The sequence below is a fragment of the Triplophysa dalaica genome, chromosome 2, assembly GCF_015846415.1.
Source record: "Triplophysa dalaica isolate WHDGS20190420 chromosome 2, ASM1584641v1, whole genome shotgun sequence".
Classification (NCBI taxonomy): Eukaryota; Metazoa; Chordata; class Actinopteri; order Cypriniformes; family Nemacheilidae; genus Triplophysa; species Triplophysa dalaica.
The window spans coordinates 4181894-4201483 of record NC_079543.1 but is presented as its reverse complement, the minus strand read 5'-3'; the positions used below and the strand labels follow the sequence as shown (position 1 = coordinate 4201483).

The 19590-nt window shown below is 39.7% G+C and overlaps 1 protein-coding gene across 2 annotated transcripts in view; it reads left to right on the top strand.

The window, feature by feature from the left end:
• Positions 1-19590, top strand: part of usp34 (ubiquitin specific peptidase 34) — a 49621-nt gene that overhangs the window by 8067 nt on the left and 21964 nt on the right. The window contains exons 2-26 of one of the 2 annotated variants that reach the window (XM_056732904.1): positions 2473-2560; positions 3771-4236; positions 5057-5107; positions 5829-5978; positions 6179-6246; positions 7199-7391; positions 7475-7536; positions 7614-7695; positions 7898-7990; positions 8684-8809; positions 8954-9083; positions 10877-11007; positions 11097-11839; positions 11916-12130; positions 16222-16337; positions 16443-16570; positions 16676-16765; positions 16998-17093; positions 17183-17265; positions 17376-17530; positions 17651-17764; positions 17890-17989; positions 18844-19003; positions 19126-19252; positions 19377-19524. In XM_056732904.1, coding sequence (XP_056588882.1) covers positions 2473-2560; positions 3771-4236; positions 5057-5107; positions 5829-5978; positions 6179-6246; positions 7199-7391; positions 7475-7536; positions 7614-7695; positions 7898-7990; positions 8684-8809; positions 8954-9083; positions 10877-11007; positions 11097-11839; positions 11916-12130; positions 16222-16337; positions 16443-16570; positions 16676-16765; positions 16998-17093; positions 17183-17265; positions 17376-17530; positions 17651-17764; positions 17890-17989; positions 18844-19003; positions 19126-19252; positions 19377-19524 — 3915 coding nt within the window. Of the gene's footprint in view, positions 1-2472; positions 2561-3770; positions 4237-5056; positions 5108-5828; positions 5979-6178; positions 6247-7198; positions 7392-7474; positions 7537-7613; positions 7696-7897; positions 7991-8683; positions 8810-8953; positions 9084-10876; positions 11008-11096; positions 11840-11915; positions 12131-16221; positions 16338-16442; positions 16571-16675; positions 16766-16997; positions 17094-17182; positions 17266-17375; positions 17531-17650; positions 17795-17889; positions 17990-18843; positions 19004-19125; positions 19253-19376; positions 19525-19590 lie in introns of both variants that reach the window. The other variant, XM_056732896.1, reaches the window with a different exon arrangement.

Below are 19590 nucleotides of genomic sequence, written 5' to 3'. Positions count from 1 at the left end.
TGACAAAACTTTGCCCAAAAACTATGCATAGTTACTATTGTAAAACCATGGAGAAACTTCACCTGTCTCTACTTTCATACATAGTATATAATCCGAAAATATAAAATGGATCATTTAAAAGTAGACACATCAAGCTTTTTTAGACATAAGCTTTAAGTTTCTATGATGAGTATTCGCAGAGTTATAAATCTGTTTTAATGACGCGTTTCAGAAAGATGCACGAGGAGAGAGACGGCTGATGCACAGCCTGTATATTGTCATTGGTTTACAAAAGCAAATTCTGTACGTAATGAGTACACACTAATAAAAGTAGACCAGTCACAGTTTCCAATCATGTATTAGTCTTTTTTTTATGAACAAAATGACCTGCGTATTTAAGTCTTTCTCCGAAGTAATAAAAAAAAAATGTGGCTGCGCGTTAAGACATGGAGAAAGACCTATTACACAGATCTGAAGACAATCACTGAAGACAACCGAATGTGCTTACGTGTATACGCACCCCGAAGGGCACGTGTGTGTCTGAACATTTATGCATAATAAGTTGTGAAAATAACTAGAGATGCACCGACAGCAATTTTCTATGCTGATTCCGGTTTCCGATTTTATAACACGTGAAACCTGCCGATATCTTTTTTTTGTCAATTCTTGTGGATTTTCTGTCCACAAACTATAATTGACAGTTTACTATATATAAAACCATATTACTTTTCTTCAATGCACATTGTGTTTTTCAATACATTACAATTTCCCTAAATGCAGTTCTCCAAGCTTCATTCAATTACAGAATCTTCTCTTACCCAAACAACTCTTAAATTGAAAAATTCTGTGTAATAATCAAATAATAAAATGAAAATAATAAATAACTAGAGATAATAAATGAAATATTTCTGTACCCACGTTTTACAGTTTTACCAAAAAATTGTGTTTGAGTAAACATTAATAAGCGGACCCCTTGCAATTCCCATGGTTTACGGCGGATCACGCTGGCAGCAGTCGTGGCCTTATGGTTAGAGTATCGGACTTGTGACAAAAGTTTGCTGGCGGGTATCAACTGAGGTGCCCTTGAGCATGGCAACTTGCCCCTACTTTCTCCCCGGGTGCTGCAGTGATAGCTGCACCATGCTCCGAGTGTACGTGTGTTTACGTCTCGTTTTACATTTAGTTTATTACTGCCTAATATTATGCAGTAAATAATAAAATTGATTTTATAATGCTTACTTTTTTTGCATTTTGTGTTTTTAAGGTGAATAAAAGACTATTTTCCATCATATATTTATATTATTTTTCATCATAAAATATATATTTCATCAAAAATTCTTGTCTCGTGAACTCAGTCTCATAGGATAAGTATCTCGTCCCACCCCTATTTCATAATGTTCCTCTTGGTCGGAGATCTCCTGCGGTGTGGACATACTGGATTTGGTTATGAGACTTGAGAAATTGGTGTTATTTTCCCCCAAATGTTTCTCAAAATGTTGTAGTTTTTCTAGCTGTGTATCTTTGGCTGATCTTTGGGGGCATTTACTAGAGAAAACATCACTTGACTTGTTGTTTATGGTTTGAACAAACACTTAAAATAATTTTCTTCTTTGAGTTAACAGTTCTTTTATTTTCTCATCCTCATGCCAGATCTATAGACTTGTGACCAGTTGAACAGTTTATTCATTCAAAAAAGATGTCACGTACAGTTCTCAAATCCAATATTTTGAGCTAATTTAGCTAAATTAAAACCAAATCAAACACATCTGAATGCTAAATGCTAAATGCTAAAATACACATCTAGTGACAATTGTTTTGTGTCTGTTTTGCTGAAACATCATGTGACATGTAGTCACATGTTTTGGTTCTGTGCTTGTTTTGGCTCCTATAGGTGTAAAAAGTTGGTATTTAGCTAAAGAAAGGAAGTCATATACATTTAGGATGGCATGAGATTTTCAGAGAATTTTCATTTTCTAGTGAGCTATAGCTTTTATGCTAGGTATTAAACGTCACGTGCTAATGGCCGTGCACCCAGATGTGAATAATGCTTCAATGCATCCTAGTTTTGTGCTGTTTCAAAGGATAAAGACGTTTTCACATGTTGAATGATTCGACGATACAAAATAATATCCTGCACACTCACAAACTGATTCTGTAGATTTAGAGGATGATCTCTTTTGAGTCCAGCAGGAAACCACCCAGAACACCCTAACGACTGCATAGCTACAATACACACTCGAAACTCCATAGCAACACTCTGGGCTTGTTTTGGCACAGTCAAGCAGCCAGTCACATATTCTTCACATAATTTCACTCTTCCACATAAGAATAAACTGTTTTGTTGTTCAGTATGTTTCAGATGTGTAACAAGGTGTGCGTTGTGTACTGCGTGAGCTCAGTGTCTCAACTCTGGTTCTTTAAAGGCATACTGACCTCAGATTGCCTCCCGGTCTTGTAGTAGGTTTATTAACGGTCTCTCTCTCTCTTTCTCAGTCTCTGATTCAGACAGCTCAGATGGCCTGCAGCTGAAGAAAGAACATGCCTTAAGAGTATTCACCTACATCAGCACATGGACACAGAGGTCATTTTATTTGACATTTATTTACTCTCTTCATTCGTTTGTTCGTTTTTTAGTCATTCCTGCTTCCCTCCATGCATCTATTAACCCATGCATCCCTCCATGCATCTATTAACCCATGCATCCCTCCATGCATCTATTAACCCATGCATCCATCCATGCATCTATTAACCCATGCATCCCTCCATGCACCTCTTAATCATGCATCTCTTAATCCATGCACCCCATGCATCTATTAATCGTGCGTCTCTTAACCCATGCATCTCTCCTTGCATCTATTAACCCATGCATGTATTAACACCTGCATCCCTCCTTGCATCTATTAACCCATGCACCCCTCCGTGCATTTATTAACCCATGCACCCCTCCATGCATTTATTAACCAATGCATCCCTCCATGCATCTATAAACCCATGCATCTCTTCACCATACATCTTTTAACCCAATGCATCCGTCCATGCATCTCTTAACCCATGCAATCCTCCATTTATCTCTTAACCCATGCATCCCGCCATGCATATTTAACCATAAATTTCTTTACAAATGCATAACTCTTTGCGTTTCATAACCCATTCATCTCTTAAACATGCATCTCTTAACACTTTCATGTGTACACCTGCATGTTTAATTTGTTTATTCAAGGTCTAATGTGTGTATATTGTGTATATTCTGTCTATATGTGTATGATGTATATGTGATGTGACAATAAAAGTGATTTGATTTGAACCCATGTATCGATTAACCCATGCACCCCTCCATGCATCTATTAACCCAAGCATTCCTCCATGCATGTATTTACCCAATGCATCCCTTCTTGCATCTATTAACCCATGCACCCCTCCTTGAGTCTATTAACCCATGCATCCATCATTGCATCTATTAACCCATGCACCCCTCCTTGCATCTATTAACCCATGCATCCCTCCATGCATCTATTATCCCATGCATCCCTTCATGAATCTATTAACCCATGCATCAATCAGTGCATCTATTAACCCATGCACCCCTCCTTGGCTCTATTATCCCATGCATCACTCCATTCTGCCACATTTTTTGTCTTTTCACAGTTCTTTTAGACCTTGATGTTCTCTGACATTAACTTGTTGATGTATTATGACATGCTTTGTGTATGCGGAGAAATCAGCAACTCTTCACATGTTCATGCTTCAGTCCGATAATCCTGCCCATTGATTCTCTGTGTGTTCGCTTGCAGGCAGTGTCTGTGCTGTTTCAAAGAATACAAACACCTTGAGGTGTTCAACCAGCTCGTCTATGCCCTCATTCACCTGGTTATTGCTCAAGTGACCAACCTTAGGGACCGTCTACGTAGTAGCCATGGCAACAGTAAGACTGAGGGAGCTGGATCCGAATGGAGCTCCGCCCAACCACAGCCGTCGCCTGGCGAGGATGAGCCTTTGAATGTGGAAAGGGACTCAGCTGAGGAGGATGCTGGAACGGAGGAGATAGAGCAGAACCAAAAGCAGGGAGTCAAAACGGAACCCATACCACGGCCCGGTGAGCCCACGTCGGACGAGAGCGGGAACGAGAGCAGCATGGACCTTTTTCTGTCCTGGAGCACGGAAGACCAGGAGAAACTGCTGCTGTGTGCTGCCAAGATCTTTCAGATTCAGTTCCCCCTGTACACAGCCTACAAACACAACACACATCCCACTATAGAGGTAATACACACAAAACTAGGAATCCTTGATTGGAAATATCTTATTTAGTATAGAATTGCATGAGTCAGTTTATAAGACAAAAAAAATTATCTGGTTTTGTGACAATGTTTTGTCGCATTAGAGGTGAAAATGTTGGTCAGCGAGTCCATTTTATTGAGACTAAACTTGCTTTGTACATTTTGTAGTAAATATAACTTCCGAATTTCTAAGTAGGAATTTTCCAGAGGACTTGAATGTAGTAAAAGTCAAAATTCTTGGGATCTTTCTACAGGATTGTAGGCAATATACTACAGACTTTGCAGGGATGGTAAGATGGTATATACTTGACATGAATTGTGGGTAATGTTCTACAAACTTCCCAGGGATTGTTGCAATAAACACACTTTAATAAACATGAAATAAATATCACGCCAACTCATGTCATGTGTAGTAGACGTATACTCAGTTATTATGCATTAGTGTGTCCAAAAATTAATTGCATCAAGAATAAGTTTGAGTTTGCATATGTCTGTTCACTGTGCATATAAATTTAGTATTATGATCACAAACAGGGATATATTTAGGAAATATTTCTATGTAAATATTTATGTGTAACTTTAACTATATATATATTCTTCCTAGTTATTTACAAGTATGTTTAAGTTGTTGCACAACATACACAGACATATGCAAACTCACACTTTTATTCAGGATGTGATTCTTAGGGCTTCATTATTTTTCAATTATTTTAGTATTTTTTCATGTAGTTGACACGACTGGTTGTGCAGTTGAATTTGGGTCACTGTTTTTAATATGCTTCGATTTCTTTTTTTGTCTGCAGGATATCTCGGCACAAGAGAGCAATATTCTCGGCTCTTTCTGTGATATGAATGTAAGAAGTCTCTCTCTCTCACTCTCTCTCACTGATAAAAAGATAATTTCCTTATATATTTTCATATTACCTCACAGTTCCTAATAAATCTCCATACTGTACTCACTCGTTTTCCTGCTTTTTAGCCATCATATAAGATATTCCCTAATTCTTTAGATCATATCTTTCAAATTGTTCTGCCAAAATAAACCATGAATGGTCAAATGACTTTTTTTACGCCACGTGACTTGTAAATACGACAAAAAGTGTTTCCATTACAGTTTTAGCGAAATAAACATTTATCGTATTGCCTGAAGAAACACCTCATACGAGTGTGGGAGAACTTTTTGCGATACAAGGGAGTTATCCACGTGTTTCCATTTGCCTTATTGTCGATGCAGAGTTTCAAGTAGCTAGAGGGTGCTATAACATAAAAACACGTTTAGTGTTATTTACTATTGAATATGTTTACTATCGTTACTAAGATTCGTTGACTATTGAATGTTGAATATCATGTTCAATACACATAACAAGGATGAATCAAGCCAATCGTCCACCAACCGACTAGTCGACAGTCTTGACCCAACATTATATTATGGTTTAAACTTGTTTGTTTCTTTTTCTGTTACTGTTCAAATCAAATGAGTCTGAGACGACATCTCTTCTGGCTGTTCATGAAACTCAGTTCATAAATTTCTTTTGGATGTATTTTTTTATAGAAATGTTATGACGTGTGTTTCAGGATGTGGAGGTCCCTCTGCACCTGCTGCGATATGTGTGTATGTTTTGTGGGAAGCACGGCCTCTCTTTGATGAAAGACTGTTTCGAGTTTGGTGCTCCAGATACTCTCCCGTTCCCCATCGCACATGCCTTCATCACCATCGTCTCTAACGTGAGTCAACGGCAGCAATAACATCTACACCAGCCAATCAGAGAGCAGTATGGCAGATCAGAAGCCAATCAAGAAGTTCACCTTGTCCATGTTATACCTGTAGCACCTGTAATTGTGACACTTGTAGCCAATCAGATTAGTGCATGTCAGGCCTGCAGCCCGTAACGCTCAAGAAAATGTGTTTTTGTGTTTTGTTACAGATCAGAATATGGTTGCACATTCCGGCTGTGATGCAGCACATCATCCCTTTTCGCACTTATGTTATCAGGTAACATAACTCGTCCTAAGTGTCCAGAAATGTTTTAATTTTTTACTATGGTGAATCCTGATGGATGAAGTCAGAACATATTATTATGATGAGCAAAGAAAAGAATGCATCATCATCATTGCTACGATCTTACGCAGCTGATATCTGATCAGTGTTCCCTGTCCTTGCATATCAACCCCGTTCATTCATGAATTTTTTTAAACCATATTGAATTGGTCTGTTCAGTCGAATCTATCGCCCGACTGCCCCAATGAGAGTAATGAACCAACGACCGTCAGAACAGAAATGAGCTGCTCTAAGAAATCTGCTCACCGCTGAGTTGCTAGGTAGAGCATCCCTCACCATAGCAACAAAGGCCACGGCTCTCCTCACATGACCTTGTGGGGCGCCAGACGGCTGGCGGGGGAGCACTGAGAACACGGGTCACGTGACTCGAGCCAGACAGGATTCGAGAAGCCAGCAGTGTTCTTTTTTTATGATACAGACAACATCATGAAGTATCTTGCTTTCATTTGATCTTTATCATTTTCATCATTTATTCATCGGCATGTCGTTCCAAACCTGTATTATGTTCTTTCTTCAGCAGAACCCAAAAGAAGATATTTTGTAAAATGATGATAAGCAACAAACATGGTTAAATGAACACAAAACCACAGAGACAGTTCTCAAAATATGTTGTTTCGTGTTCCACAGAAGAAAGAGTGGTCATCTTTCTTACACTGTAAACCTTCAGGCAAACTTTCCAATATATTATTGTTAGTCCTTCTGGTGTTCATAATGTGTGTGTTTCAGACCTGGCCGAAAGCTCCAGCTGTGACTCTATATATGAGTCACATCACGCAGGACTTTCGGTCAGGTGAACAAAACCCAGCAAGGAGAAAGTAAGATTGACGTTATTCTTCCTCTCTCTCTCTCTCTCTCTCTCTCTCTCTCTCTCTCTCTCTCTCTGTAGATATCTGTGTAAGTTGTCGGATCAGGAGTTGCGTCAAAGCGCAGCGAGGAATATGGCCGATCTGATGTGGAGCACGGTGAAGGAACCGTTGGACAGCGCGCTGTGTTTCGACAGGGAGAGTTTGGATCTGGCTTTCAAGTACTTCATGAGTCCGACGCTCACCATGAGACTCGCCGGACTCAGCCAGATCACGGTTCGAGACACTCGTGCACACTCAGGATGACTTACTCTCAGTTTTTCTCAAGTGTCTTCATTGAATGTTATGTGTTTCTGCAGAATCAGCTGCACACCTTCAACGACGTGTGTAACAACGAGTCGCTGGTGTCTGACACAGAGACGTAAGTGTGTTCTCTAGCTGTTAGGCCTTTTGAGTTATAGAGTACTGAATTAGCCAACGACCTGCTTGTTTCCTCAGGTCAATAGCAAAGGAACTCGCCGACTGGCTTATCAACAACAATGTTGTCGAGCACATATTTGGACCAAATTTGCACATCGAGGTGAGCTTGTTCTTTCACTTGTTTCTAATCATGTGGCTTGTTGAGACTTGATAGGTCAGATTTACACCTTTCTGAAGGTGAACATCTCAACCTATTGGCTGTGAGTTTTGCCAAGCATCAAGTTTCTTTGGTTGAACATTTATTTCTGTGTACTGACTGAGCAGAGATTTATTAGTTGTGTGCGTGTTGTTTTTCTCTGTAGATCATTAAACAGTGCCAAGTTATCCTGAACTTCCTGGCCGCAGAGGGCCGGTTGAGCACTCAACATGTAGACTGTATATGGGCGGCCGCTCAGGTACACACACGCTCACGCACGATCTGTTTAGATTACCATACTGTCACATTACTATGTGCAATATCCCAAAATGTAAAGAAATGCAAATGAAGAATTTTATTTCTATGATGACACTGAAACGATGTGAACGTGATATACAGCCGTTGGACAAATTAAGTAAACATTGCAATTTTCATTCAATCAGCATTAATAGATGTATTGTGGCTGTTCCAGTCACAATTTGAATTTCATCAAAATAAAACCTCATTAGTGACAAAGTCATTCGACTGCAATGTGAAAGGCTGACAGCATGACACCACGCATGAAAACTGTGATAAAAGACCAGGTTAAAAAACATTTGTGAACTTTTCCTAAATGCAAGTATTACTGTTGTATTGCTTAGAAGTGAATATGAACTTGTTTTCTTGACTGTAATTGAGGTCTGAAAAAAATTACAGAGCATCTTTTCGGTTATGTTCAACAGTTTCTCCAGTTTTTGTTTTCTTCAAATAAATGCAAAAAAAAAAATGAAATTTGGGAGAAATATTATTATTAGTTCACAGAATTAAACCAAAATGATAATTAATAGTAAATTCAGAAAAACTTAACATTATTTTAAAATGGTCTGTTTATTTTTTCCGTGGCGGTATTCATTTATTTCAATGTGCACTAAATTCCCTCTCTCTTTGTCGTTCTCTGTCTCCGTTGCTTTAGCTGAAGCACTGCAGTCGCTACATCCATGATCTTTTTCCCTCACTGATAAAAAATCTGGACCCGGTTCCCCTGCGACACGTGCTCAGTCTGGTGTCCAGCTTACACCCCAGTGCGCACACGGAACAGGTATGACTCGCTGTCATGCCAAACCTGTTTTAGATTCAGCATTTTTCATCTCATAAGAACAGCAATCTTAATGCAAAACAGGCAAATTATATGAAACTTCAATTTATTTAACTTGATTGTGTTTCATTGGTTGTGCGTGTGCAGACACTGTATTTGGCGTCCATGTTGATCAAGGCCTTGTGGAATAACGCCCTGGCAGCCAAAACTCAGCTGTCCAAACAAAGCTCCTTCGCCTCCCTGCTCAACACCAACATTCCCATGGGCAACAAGAAAGGTGAGTGGGAATGTGAAATTTCCCTATTTTGTTGCACAAATATTTTTGCTACGGTTTCCTCAAATATTTTTGTGTCTATGCATTTAGCAGATTTTAGAGGTGGGAATTGTTTGTTCGATTCAGAATTGATTCGTAGGGTCATGATTAAATTTTTGATGTAATAGTTAGCAGATTTAACTTGTTAGTTTAGACGTAACTTTTGCGCTCAGAGTCAAACTTATGTTGGTACTTTGGCTTCTACTCTTAGATCTGACACATTGAAATTTAATACTACTGAGTGCTCAGAAAAGCCATTCTCATTGACCCATTATGCTTATAGACATCACAACAAGTACATAACAGATATTGTAAGTACGACGAAATATCCCTTTATCGTATTGCCTGAAAAAGCACTTCATATGAACTTTTTTGCGATAGAAGGGAGTTTTCGCGAAATTAACGTGTTTCCATTGGACGTATTTTCAATGCGCTATTTAAATTTGCGCATTTTGTGGGGTAATGGAAACATGGCTACTTTTTACAATTTTTACAAGTCACGTGGGGTATAAAAAGTCAGATGACCATTCGCCGTACATTTTGGCAGAACATTTGGAAAGATAGGATGTGAGGAATTCACATTAAGTAAAATCTTACATGATGGCTCAAATGCAGGAAAATGAGTGAGTGCTGTATGGAGATTTATTAGTAGCAGTGAGATAATATGAAAATATGTAAGGAAATTTCTCTTCACTCTTTCATCACAGTAGGTTCCACTATGCACTCAAGTTTGTTTGCAACCTGCCATAAAACGTACAAAGAAGAAGTACGGCCAGAATAACTCAAAATCAAAATACACTTAATCGCATATAATCATTTAATGGAAAGGCAGTCATTCTGTGATGTTGTTTTAATCGAAATTTAGAAAACATTGCTTAAATTTTGCTGCGCTCTGTAATGGAAACCTGGCTAATGATTGCAATATTGCGTTTCCCAAAACCTGTCACTGTTTAGACTTGAGACTTCTATAGATATGCACAGTTTGTTCGCCAGCTCACGTGCTGCACGCTTCAAATACAGAAATATTGCCAAAATCACCTCTCTTATGTGTGTGATGATTTTGTTAGAGGATGTGTCAAATTGTGAAAGTGACTGCCGTTTAACATTTGGCACTAATACATTTTGTTTATTTACTATTATACACTTGTTTTAATGTGTGACAACAGAAAAAGTCAATGAGAATGGTTTTATTGGGCACTCCGTTGTATTAAAATACAATATGCGAAGAAGCGAAATTGCCAACACTAGTGTGACTCTGAGTGCAAATGCTTCAGGATTGTGCATTTTATTTTACAGAAATCCTACTAAGTTTATCGTCTCCCAAAAAACGCATCCTTTTTTTGTCACGTATGTTTATTCCCCTTTTTTTTTCATAGACTGACATTTTTATGTTTAGACTCTATCAACAAGGGTTCAGTAAAATATAAACAGATAGTTCAAAATAATCGTTACAATTTTATTCTCTGAGGATTCTTGTCATGTCCGCAACCAAAAATGTCACGTTCATAACGCTGGAATTGCCCAGTTGCAACAAATTAAATAAGGACTTCAAGTAAGGACGAAAGATCTAAAGCGTTTACGCGGCGTATAGTTTAATAACCTCATAATGATCAGAATTTGTGTTTTATATGTGATTATTTCACAAAGAGCAAAAATACGATTATTTAAACCTTATGCTAAAAACCTATTTAAAGTAACTGCTCTGGTGTGCATTTTACTATTGGTTTAAATGTCATTCTATCACATCTTCGATTCAGGTTCACCTGCTGGAAGCCCAGAGAGCAGTGACAACAGCGACACGCATCACAGCGGAGGAAGTGACATGGAGATGGACGAGCCAATCATGAGCAGCGGTAAACGTGGACAGCAAAGGCTGTCAGACACTGAGGTAAAGCTGAGCAGTAAAGCCAGGTGTCAAAAAAAGTGTCAGCAATGTTCATCATTTGAATTGGTGTTGTGCCATCTGCCGTATTGCAGGAGTCCCTACAGGGCAGCTCGGATGAGACGGTCAACAGCGGAGAGGAGGGCAGCAGCAGCGGCCGCAGCGAAGCGTCCAGTAACGAGGCCGGATCTAGCAGAGCCAGCCAATCAGCAGGCAGCCCTGGGAGCGAGCTGCACTCCGACGACATGGCCGACAGCGAGGCACTGAAAGAAGATGAAGACGAAGAAGAGGAAGATGATGACGAGGATGATGAAGACGATGATGACGATGATGACGATGACAGACCCATCGTCGCTTCTGAAGGCAGCCCCCAGAAAGAAACCCGAGATTCCAGAGAGGCTCCCACGTCGGAGCTACGCAAACGCAAAGCCGGAGAAGCTCTCGGAGAGGTCCAGGGTCCTCCGGAACGACCTGGAATTCCGCCTGGCATGGTGTCGGGTCCTGGACACTCCAAACCCAAGTCTATCCCATTCACCCCAGAGGCGGCTGCTGCCATGATAGCCACATCGTCCTCTTCTCTGCGAATTCTAGAACCTTGCTCCTCTTCGTCCATGTGCCTGGAGGGGACGTCCGGAGAGCAGGCCGATCCTTCTTCACATTCCCAGAATCCTCAGCAGCCACAGCAGGAGATGGGTGTCTCCCAGGAGCCTCCCTGTTTGCCTCGAGCGTCTGACTTCCTTACAGAGGCCATGAGCAATGAACTCTTCAACTGCAGACGTTTCATCAGCCCACAGCATCATCACCATCATCACCACCATCATCACCACCAGCATGATGGGTAAGACCGGCTCTCTTATTCTACGTATTTTTTGCATCGTGCTCACAAAACCAACAATGTCACTCTCTCCCTACAGTCATATGGTGGAGGACATGCTGAGTGCAGATGACGTAAGCTGTAGCAGTTCCCAGGTCAGTGCCAAGTCAGAGAAGAACATGGCGGATTTCGACGGCGAGGAATCTGGATGCGAGGAAGAGCTGGTTCAGATCAATTCACACGCGGAGCTCAGCTCACACCTGCAGCAGCACCTTCCCAACCTGGCCTCCATATACCACGAACACCTGGTGCAAGGTAAATACACATTTGTTGCTCGGGCGTTGTTAGGATGGTTTCTGGGGTGTGAACAAGTACAGTTTCTGTCTGCTTAAGTGCTCATATTGGGCTTTGCTTGCAACCTCATCCATATGGTAGTGTTTCAACTGACTTGTTTCATTTTTCTTTTAATTTAATTTCAACTTCACTGTTTCAATGTACTGGTTCAACTTCTTTTCTCAACTTTGTTAAAGCTGCTAGTTTTCTTTAACTTGATCGTTGTCAGCTTCAATATGGTGTTTTTTCAGCTCTTTTTCCAGCTTTGTTTGAAACCGTCTGGTTTCTAGATTTTTATCCCATAGTTTCCACTTTCTAGTTTTACGTTTTTTTACCTTGTTATAAGTTATTCAACTTCATTATCCATCACTTTTATGTTTAACTTTTTTCTTTGAGCTTCCTAGTTTCAACTTCCTTGTTTTAGTTTTTTTCGTTTTCCTTTCCTTTTCTTTCAAGTTTTTAACTTGATAATTTCAACTTTGTTTTTATTTGTTGTTTTTTCAGCTTCTGTTTTTACTACTGAGATTCAACTTCCTAGATTTTAATTTATTTCCTAGATTCTGCATCCTAGTTTTATGTTTTGTTCTTGTATTTTGTAATTTGTCAGTGCTAACTTTGATTTGTTTTATCCTTGTTTTAAGGTGTTCATTTTATCTTCTTTTTTCATTGTTTCTTTTTTAAATACTTTCAACTTCTTTGTTTTAACTTCTTAGTTTACTCTTTCATTCATTTTTTTAGCAACCTCATTGTTTCAACTAACTAGTTTTTTTTTAAGGGAATCCAGTGTATAGATAAATGTATGGCTTAATACGTTGTAATAGCCTTACTCTACTAGCGTATATTGTCAGAAACACATCAAATATTTTAAATTCTTTAAAAAAAAAAACTAAATATAATACTTATTTTTACCTAAAGAAGCTAACAATTTATATTTCGATGACTTAAAATGGTTGCACACATAGGCAGCCAAATTGAACACAGTTATAAAAATCAGTTCTTCAGTAAATAAGGTATATAAAATATATATAAATAAATAATAAGGAAAGAAAATTGAGACTCTTTTTGATGTATTTTCTCACATTTTAATATTGTTGGTCAGAAACAATAGAAACATACGTATAAATAACCAAAATCATCTCGAAAATATTATATACACAATGTTTTTAGCAATTGTAAAATTTAGGGCTGGGCGATATATCGTACCATTCTTATGCTCTGTTTCTCAATGACTTATGGTTAAATGCCGCCACATCCGAAAGTAAGAGGGCACTCTTGGGCAGAAACTCTGAATATGGGGAAACAGAAGAACAATTAGTTCCAGGAAATGCCCGTGGTCATATTCTATCACTGCTCTTCAAACCTTTTCAGGTATTTTCATGATAATAAAGTTGATCTATAGTAATGATGACAAATGAGTGTTGCTTTTTCAAATACACGTTATAAACGACGCAATCTCCTAGTGATTTTAGATCGAGCAGACAAGCAGTACTTCCTACTGATCTAACAGCCGTAGTTCACATAAGAGCTGTGCATAAAACATTGAATCGATTTCAGAAGCGATTAAGTCATGTATAATTAGCCTGAATCGCAATATATTTCCGCCAGCCCTAATAAAATGCATTTTAACCAGATTTTGACGCTATCGTCTTCACACTCCCTGTCATTAGCTGACGGGGGCTAATATTCACGTGTGTTCTAGTACAGAATAAATAACCACACCCTAAGCATCTTATTATTGTGTTTATGAGTATATTCTCCTTAAGTACAAAGCATACGGTTATGGTGGATGATGATGTCTTAAATAGTCTTAAATGTCTTAAAGAGTCGTTTAAAGCTATGATTTAATGCACGTTTACCTGGAACAGACACGTTCTGATGGTTTTGAAACTTCAATAACGCATCATTTTTGTCACTCTGAAAACTGTTGATTCATATTTTTTAGTTATTGTATGGTTAGGTTTAGGGTTGGGGTAGGTAGTTTTGTAGCACTCGAGACCGGTCTCAAGGCCATTTTTTGAGGGTCTTGGTCTTGTCTCAGTCTTGACTGTCATTGGTCTCGGTCTTGTCTTGTTCTCAGACTTAGTGGTCTCGGGATTTTATATCAAGAACAGTCAAGACCTCAACTGTGGGAATTACATTAAATTGCTGGTGAGTTGCTGGTTTGTGTGTTAAAGAGTACATAACAGGAGATCATAAAACTGACATTTCATGCAGTGAATATGTTGCCGTGTTTGAGAATAAGCAGTCTGCCAATTGTAAATCCGAAGGTGAATGAATAACAAAGTTATTGGGCCTCATTCATGAAACATTCATAAATATATAAGTAAATTCCCGACCTTCTCGAAAACTTTCATCCGGATTCACATATACTTGGTAAAAGTCTGATTGTGTCTATGTTAATGAATTGCAATCATTTGTAAACAATGCAGAGACAGAGTCAGTCCAGAAGTAAGTTAAGAAAAACGATCTATTATTACGAAATAATAGTGTTTTTAGTCCTATGTACATAAAATTGTTGTTGGACACTCCATAAACCAAAGTAGGACCTTAAACATCCCTAGTTATGTACTATTTAACATCATTCATGTGATTGGATTTAAAACTTCTCACCACTTGTTCCTTATTTGATTCTTCTGTTACTTTAGTTACTCTCACTGCTGGTAAGAGAAGATGGGGGATTGTCTTAAAGAAATCTGTCATCAAAATGAATGCACACAAAGGCCCACAAAATCCGAGATGTGATTGCAAAAAACTGTTTTTTTTATTATTTTATAAAATTATTTTATGTTTAAAGTTTAGTAAATTTTTTCGCAGCTCAAACTACAGTAGGTGGTTGATAAAACATGATAAAACATGTAAAATTAAACATCCTTCACATACATTTCTGCACAATAAATCACCCAAGTTACTTCTTTTATTATGGCTTTTTAGTGTTATGTGTATCTTTTCAATTAATTTTGGGAGTGCTCGTCTTGGTTTTGACTTAGTCTCAGTCTGCCTTGGTCTTGACTCGGTCTCTGTCTGCCTGGGTCTTGGTCTTGACTCGGTCTCGGTCTGCCTGGGTCTTGGTCTTGACTCGGTCTCGGTCTGCCTGGGTCTTGGTCTTGACTCGGTCTCGGTCTGCCTGGGTCTTGGTCTTGACTCGGTCTCGGTCTGCCTGGGTCTTGGTCTTGACTCTGTCTCGGTCTGCCTGGGTCTTGGTCTTGACTCGGTCTCGGTCTGCCTGGGTCTGGACTCGGTCTCGGTCTCGTTCTGCCTTGGTCTGGACTCGGTCTCATTCTGCCTTGGTCTGGACTCGGTCTCGTTCTGCCTTGGTCTGGACTCGGTCTCGTTCTGCCTTGGTCTTGACTTGGTCTGCCTTGGTCTTGTCTTGGTCTCGTCTTGTTCTCGGCCAAAGTCTCGACTACAACACTAGGTCTAGGTGTTAGCTATTATTATTTATTGTCATCGTATGGCGAGATTTTGCACCACTTCCGGCCGTAGCTGTATCCCTTTTAGCAACAACCCTTACTGATACTGAACGCATTCTTCTTTCATGGCAGGCAGGCTTGTGTCAAGAAGACACAATATTTTTTTTATTTCACAATTATAAAGTCAATGCCATTGTTAATATATTAAGCCATACATCTCTCTATACCCAAGGTTCCTTTTAACGTTCAAGATATTTCTTGTTTCAGGATCTTCAAGTTTCTTTAGCTTTATATGTCAGGTTCATATTGTTTAGCTTTGTGTTTAACTTTTTTGATTCAGCTTCCTAGTTTCAACTTCACAAATTAGCTTATTTTCATTTGCTTTATCTTTGTTTTAGTGTACATTTCTACATTCTAAGTTATTTCTTGTCTCTTTCAACTTCTTCGAATGAACTATTTGATTTCAGTTTATTTGAAGATCACCATGAATCTTGCAAGATTTCTTTGTCTAGTTCTTTACTGCCACTTTTTCTTGCAGATTGGTCGTAGTTTTTGTGTGCGTTATTCATCAAATTCATAAAAAATCCTAGAAATGTGCAGTTAATTTAAATGAAATGAAAGTCATGTGATGTATTAGCTGGATGATTTTATAAACGTCTTTAGGTCCAGCGGTGCACAAGCATCAGTATTCCACCCATGCGGTGACCGACATCAACTTGGACAATGTCTGCAAAAAAGGAAACACTCTCCTGTGGGACCTGGTCCAAGACGACAATGCGGTACGTTGAACTCTTGAAATACTGACAGCGTTTGGACACGCGTTTTTATGTTTGCCATAGTTTTAAATGGTAAATTGGTCTCTATCTTGTTACCGTGGCAATTAGATCCACCTATCAGAGGGCTTGATCAATGAAGCCGAGAAGCTGCTGTGTTCTCTTGTCTGCTGGTTTACTGACCGTCAGATCCGCATGCGTTTCATCGAGGGATGTCTGGAGAACCTCGCCAACCACCGGTGAGTCCCTAACAGGGTCACGCGTGAAGTCACAGGATTGCAGATGAGCAAGGTTTGGGTCTCTCTCAGGTCCTGTAGTTGATTGTGTTTGTGTGTGGTCCTCAGGTCTGTGGTGGTGTCCCTGCGTTTGCTGCCAAAGCTCTTCGGAACCTTTCAGCAGTTTGGCTCCAGCTACGACACTCATTGGATAACCATGTTAGTAAACTCCACCCACATCTGAGAGTTTTTTGAAGACTGATTGTTTGGCCTGTAGGGTTTTTGTTGGATTTTATAATTTTCTGAAACACATGCTGATCTTGTGAAGTTTGTCTTTTAATCCTTAATGTAACAATAACACAGACCACTTGTGAGCTGCAGGGGAAATAATTTACAGTATTCGCTGATGTTGCGGAAAACTGATGATGATGGTGTTGATGATGTGCTGCAGGTGGGCGGAGAAGGAACTTCACATGATGAAGCTTTTCTTCGATAATCTGTTACACTATATCCAGGAAGTGAGAGAGCAACGCCACAAATTCGCTCTGTAAGTGTGTTTGAATGTCTGTGAGGGTGTGTGTGTCCGGCAGTTTGTCTGCATCGAGTGTTGACATCAGTCTCACGTGTGTGTCACAGGTACAGTCACAGTGCAGAGGTGCAGGTGCGTCTTCAGTTTCTCACCTGTGTGTTCTCTACGCTCGGATCACCTGACCACTTCAGTGAGTCGCAACATTCTGTTTTATGGAAGGAATATTCAACTCAAGTTGTAATTGGTGAATGTTTTGGATCATTATCATTCACTGCCCTTTTTTGTGTTTGTGTGTGTCAGGATTGAGTCTGGAGCAGGTGGATATCCTCTGGCACTGTTTAGTTGAGGACTCTGAGTGTTACGATGACGCCTTGCACTGGTTTTTGAATCAGGTCCGCAGTAAAGACCAGCACGCCATGGGCATGGAGACCTACAAACATCTGTTCCTGGAGAAGGTCTGAACTCTTCTGCACCTCTTCTGCTGTGTGTCGTGAGAATGAATCTCTCATCACGTCCCTCTCTCTCTCTCTCTCTCTCTCTCTCTCTCTCTCTCTCTCTCTCTCTCTCTGTCTCAGATGCCTCAGCTGAAGCCCGAGACCATCAGCATGACGGGACTCAATTTGTTTCAGCATCTGTGTAATCTGGCTCGACTTGCCACCAGCGCTTACGACAGCAGCTCCAACTGCGAGGTTGGATCAATTTACCCCATCTTTCACAGCGTTAGTTTGTTTTCTTAAGGTTGGATGGTGCAAATCCCATTGTTCACTGTTATATCGGTCTCTTGATTGTTCTGTTACTGTCCGTGTGTCTGTAGTTGTGTGGTATGGATCAGCTCTGGGGAATCGCATTGAGGGCTCAGTCCGCCGACATCAGCCGAGCTGCCATCCAATATATCAACTCTTATTACATCAGCGGTAAGAAAACATCTCACTCTATGCTAAATTGGTCATTCTCACGAAACCACTGAAACATCATGGCAGTCATTTTAATTTTTTTTTAATAATGAAACATAATTTGGTAAAACAGAAAACCTAATAAACTTAACTCTACCTTGCGCGAGGCACAAATTTAACGCAGGAATGAATTATGTTTTTTTTTGCTTTTTCTCATTACTGTAACGCGTCCCAATTTGTCTGAAATTCTTATATGTTGTTATTTAAACTGAGTAAAATTTAAATATTCTGAACTAACAATTGCTGTTCTTTAAAATTACAAAACAATTGACATAATTTTCATGTATAATAAAAATTAAGAATGAACGCCCATGACCAATATTCTCACATTTTTAAAGCACTGTTTGCACACACAAAGATATTTTCATCAAGTTCGGTTTTATTCGAAGCAACACATCTGCCATTAACTTTCCAATGACAGGTTAGCAGCTGACTTAACATTTTTCTAGTTAAAAGCTTAATATTCTCTTGTCACGAAGTGTGCACGACTTTTTTCATTCTCATTACCGATACAGATAGTTTTCCACGTTCCGAAGAATGACATGTATCATTTTCTATTAAAATTAACTGCCTTAATGAATCATCTTTGAATCAAAATTGTGCAACTGTCAGTAAAAGTTTGGGAATCAATGGTTCTAAACACGTCATACCTTGTTTTTCACGAATTAATAGGTAATGTGCTTTCATGTTTGACATATTCCAACCAAGATTTCGTGAGAATCACCCAAATACGTCCGTAGACGAGACACATTTACAGTTAAACAACCAGATTGTTCTCCGTCAAGACATGTGATTGTTTATTTTTGTGCGTGTAGGTAAAACGGGTCTAGAAAAGGAGCAGGAGTTTATCAGTAAGTGCATGGAGAGTTTGATGATGGCATCTGCTAACCTGGAGAAAGATGCTCACTCCAGCCTTACTATCATTGAGAGAGGACTATTGCTCCTCAAAACACACCTGGAGGCATTCAGACGCAGGTATGAACACACACAGTGTGGGTTTCTTTTTCTGAATCAGTTAAGGTCCAGGAACACGACCATACACACTAGTGAAAAAAAAAGTGTCGGTCTGCTCAGATCTAATCCGCGTGTGTCTGCAGGTTTGCGTATCATTTGAGGCAGTGGCAGATCGAGGGCACAGGCATCAGCAGTCATTTGAAAGCTCTCAGCGATAAACAGTCTCTCCCGCTCCGAATCGTCTGTCAGCCCGCGGGACTGCCAGACAAGGTGAGAACGACATCATCGGCACGACCGATTACAGATCACGTTAATGATCACCATATAACCCTCTGTTAACTTCTGTAATGAGATATTATGTTCACTCATGATGATGAGTCTGTTGTACGTGCAGATGACCATCGAGATGTACCCAAGCGATCAGGTGGCTGATCTGAGGGCAGAGGTCACTCACTGGTACGAGAACCTTCAGAAGGATCAGCTCAGCCAACAGGCGCAGCTGCAGGAGTTCGGCCAGACCAGCCGTCAACAGGATTTCCCAGGTCTGATCTGATTGGTCAGCTGGCCCTTGTGATTGGTCAAACCAAACGGCTCTTGACCTTTTTTGT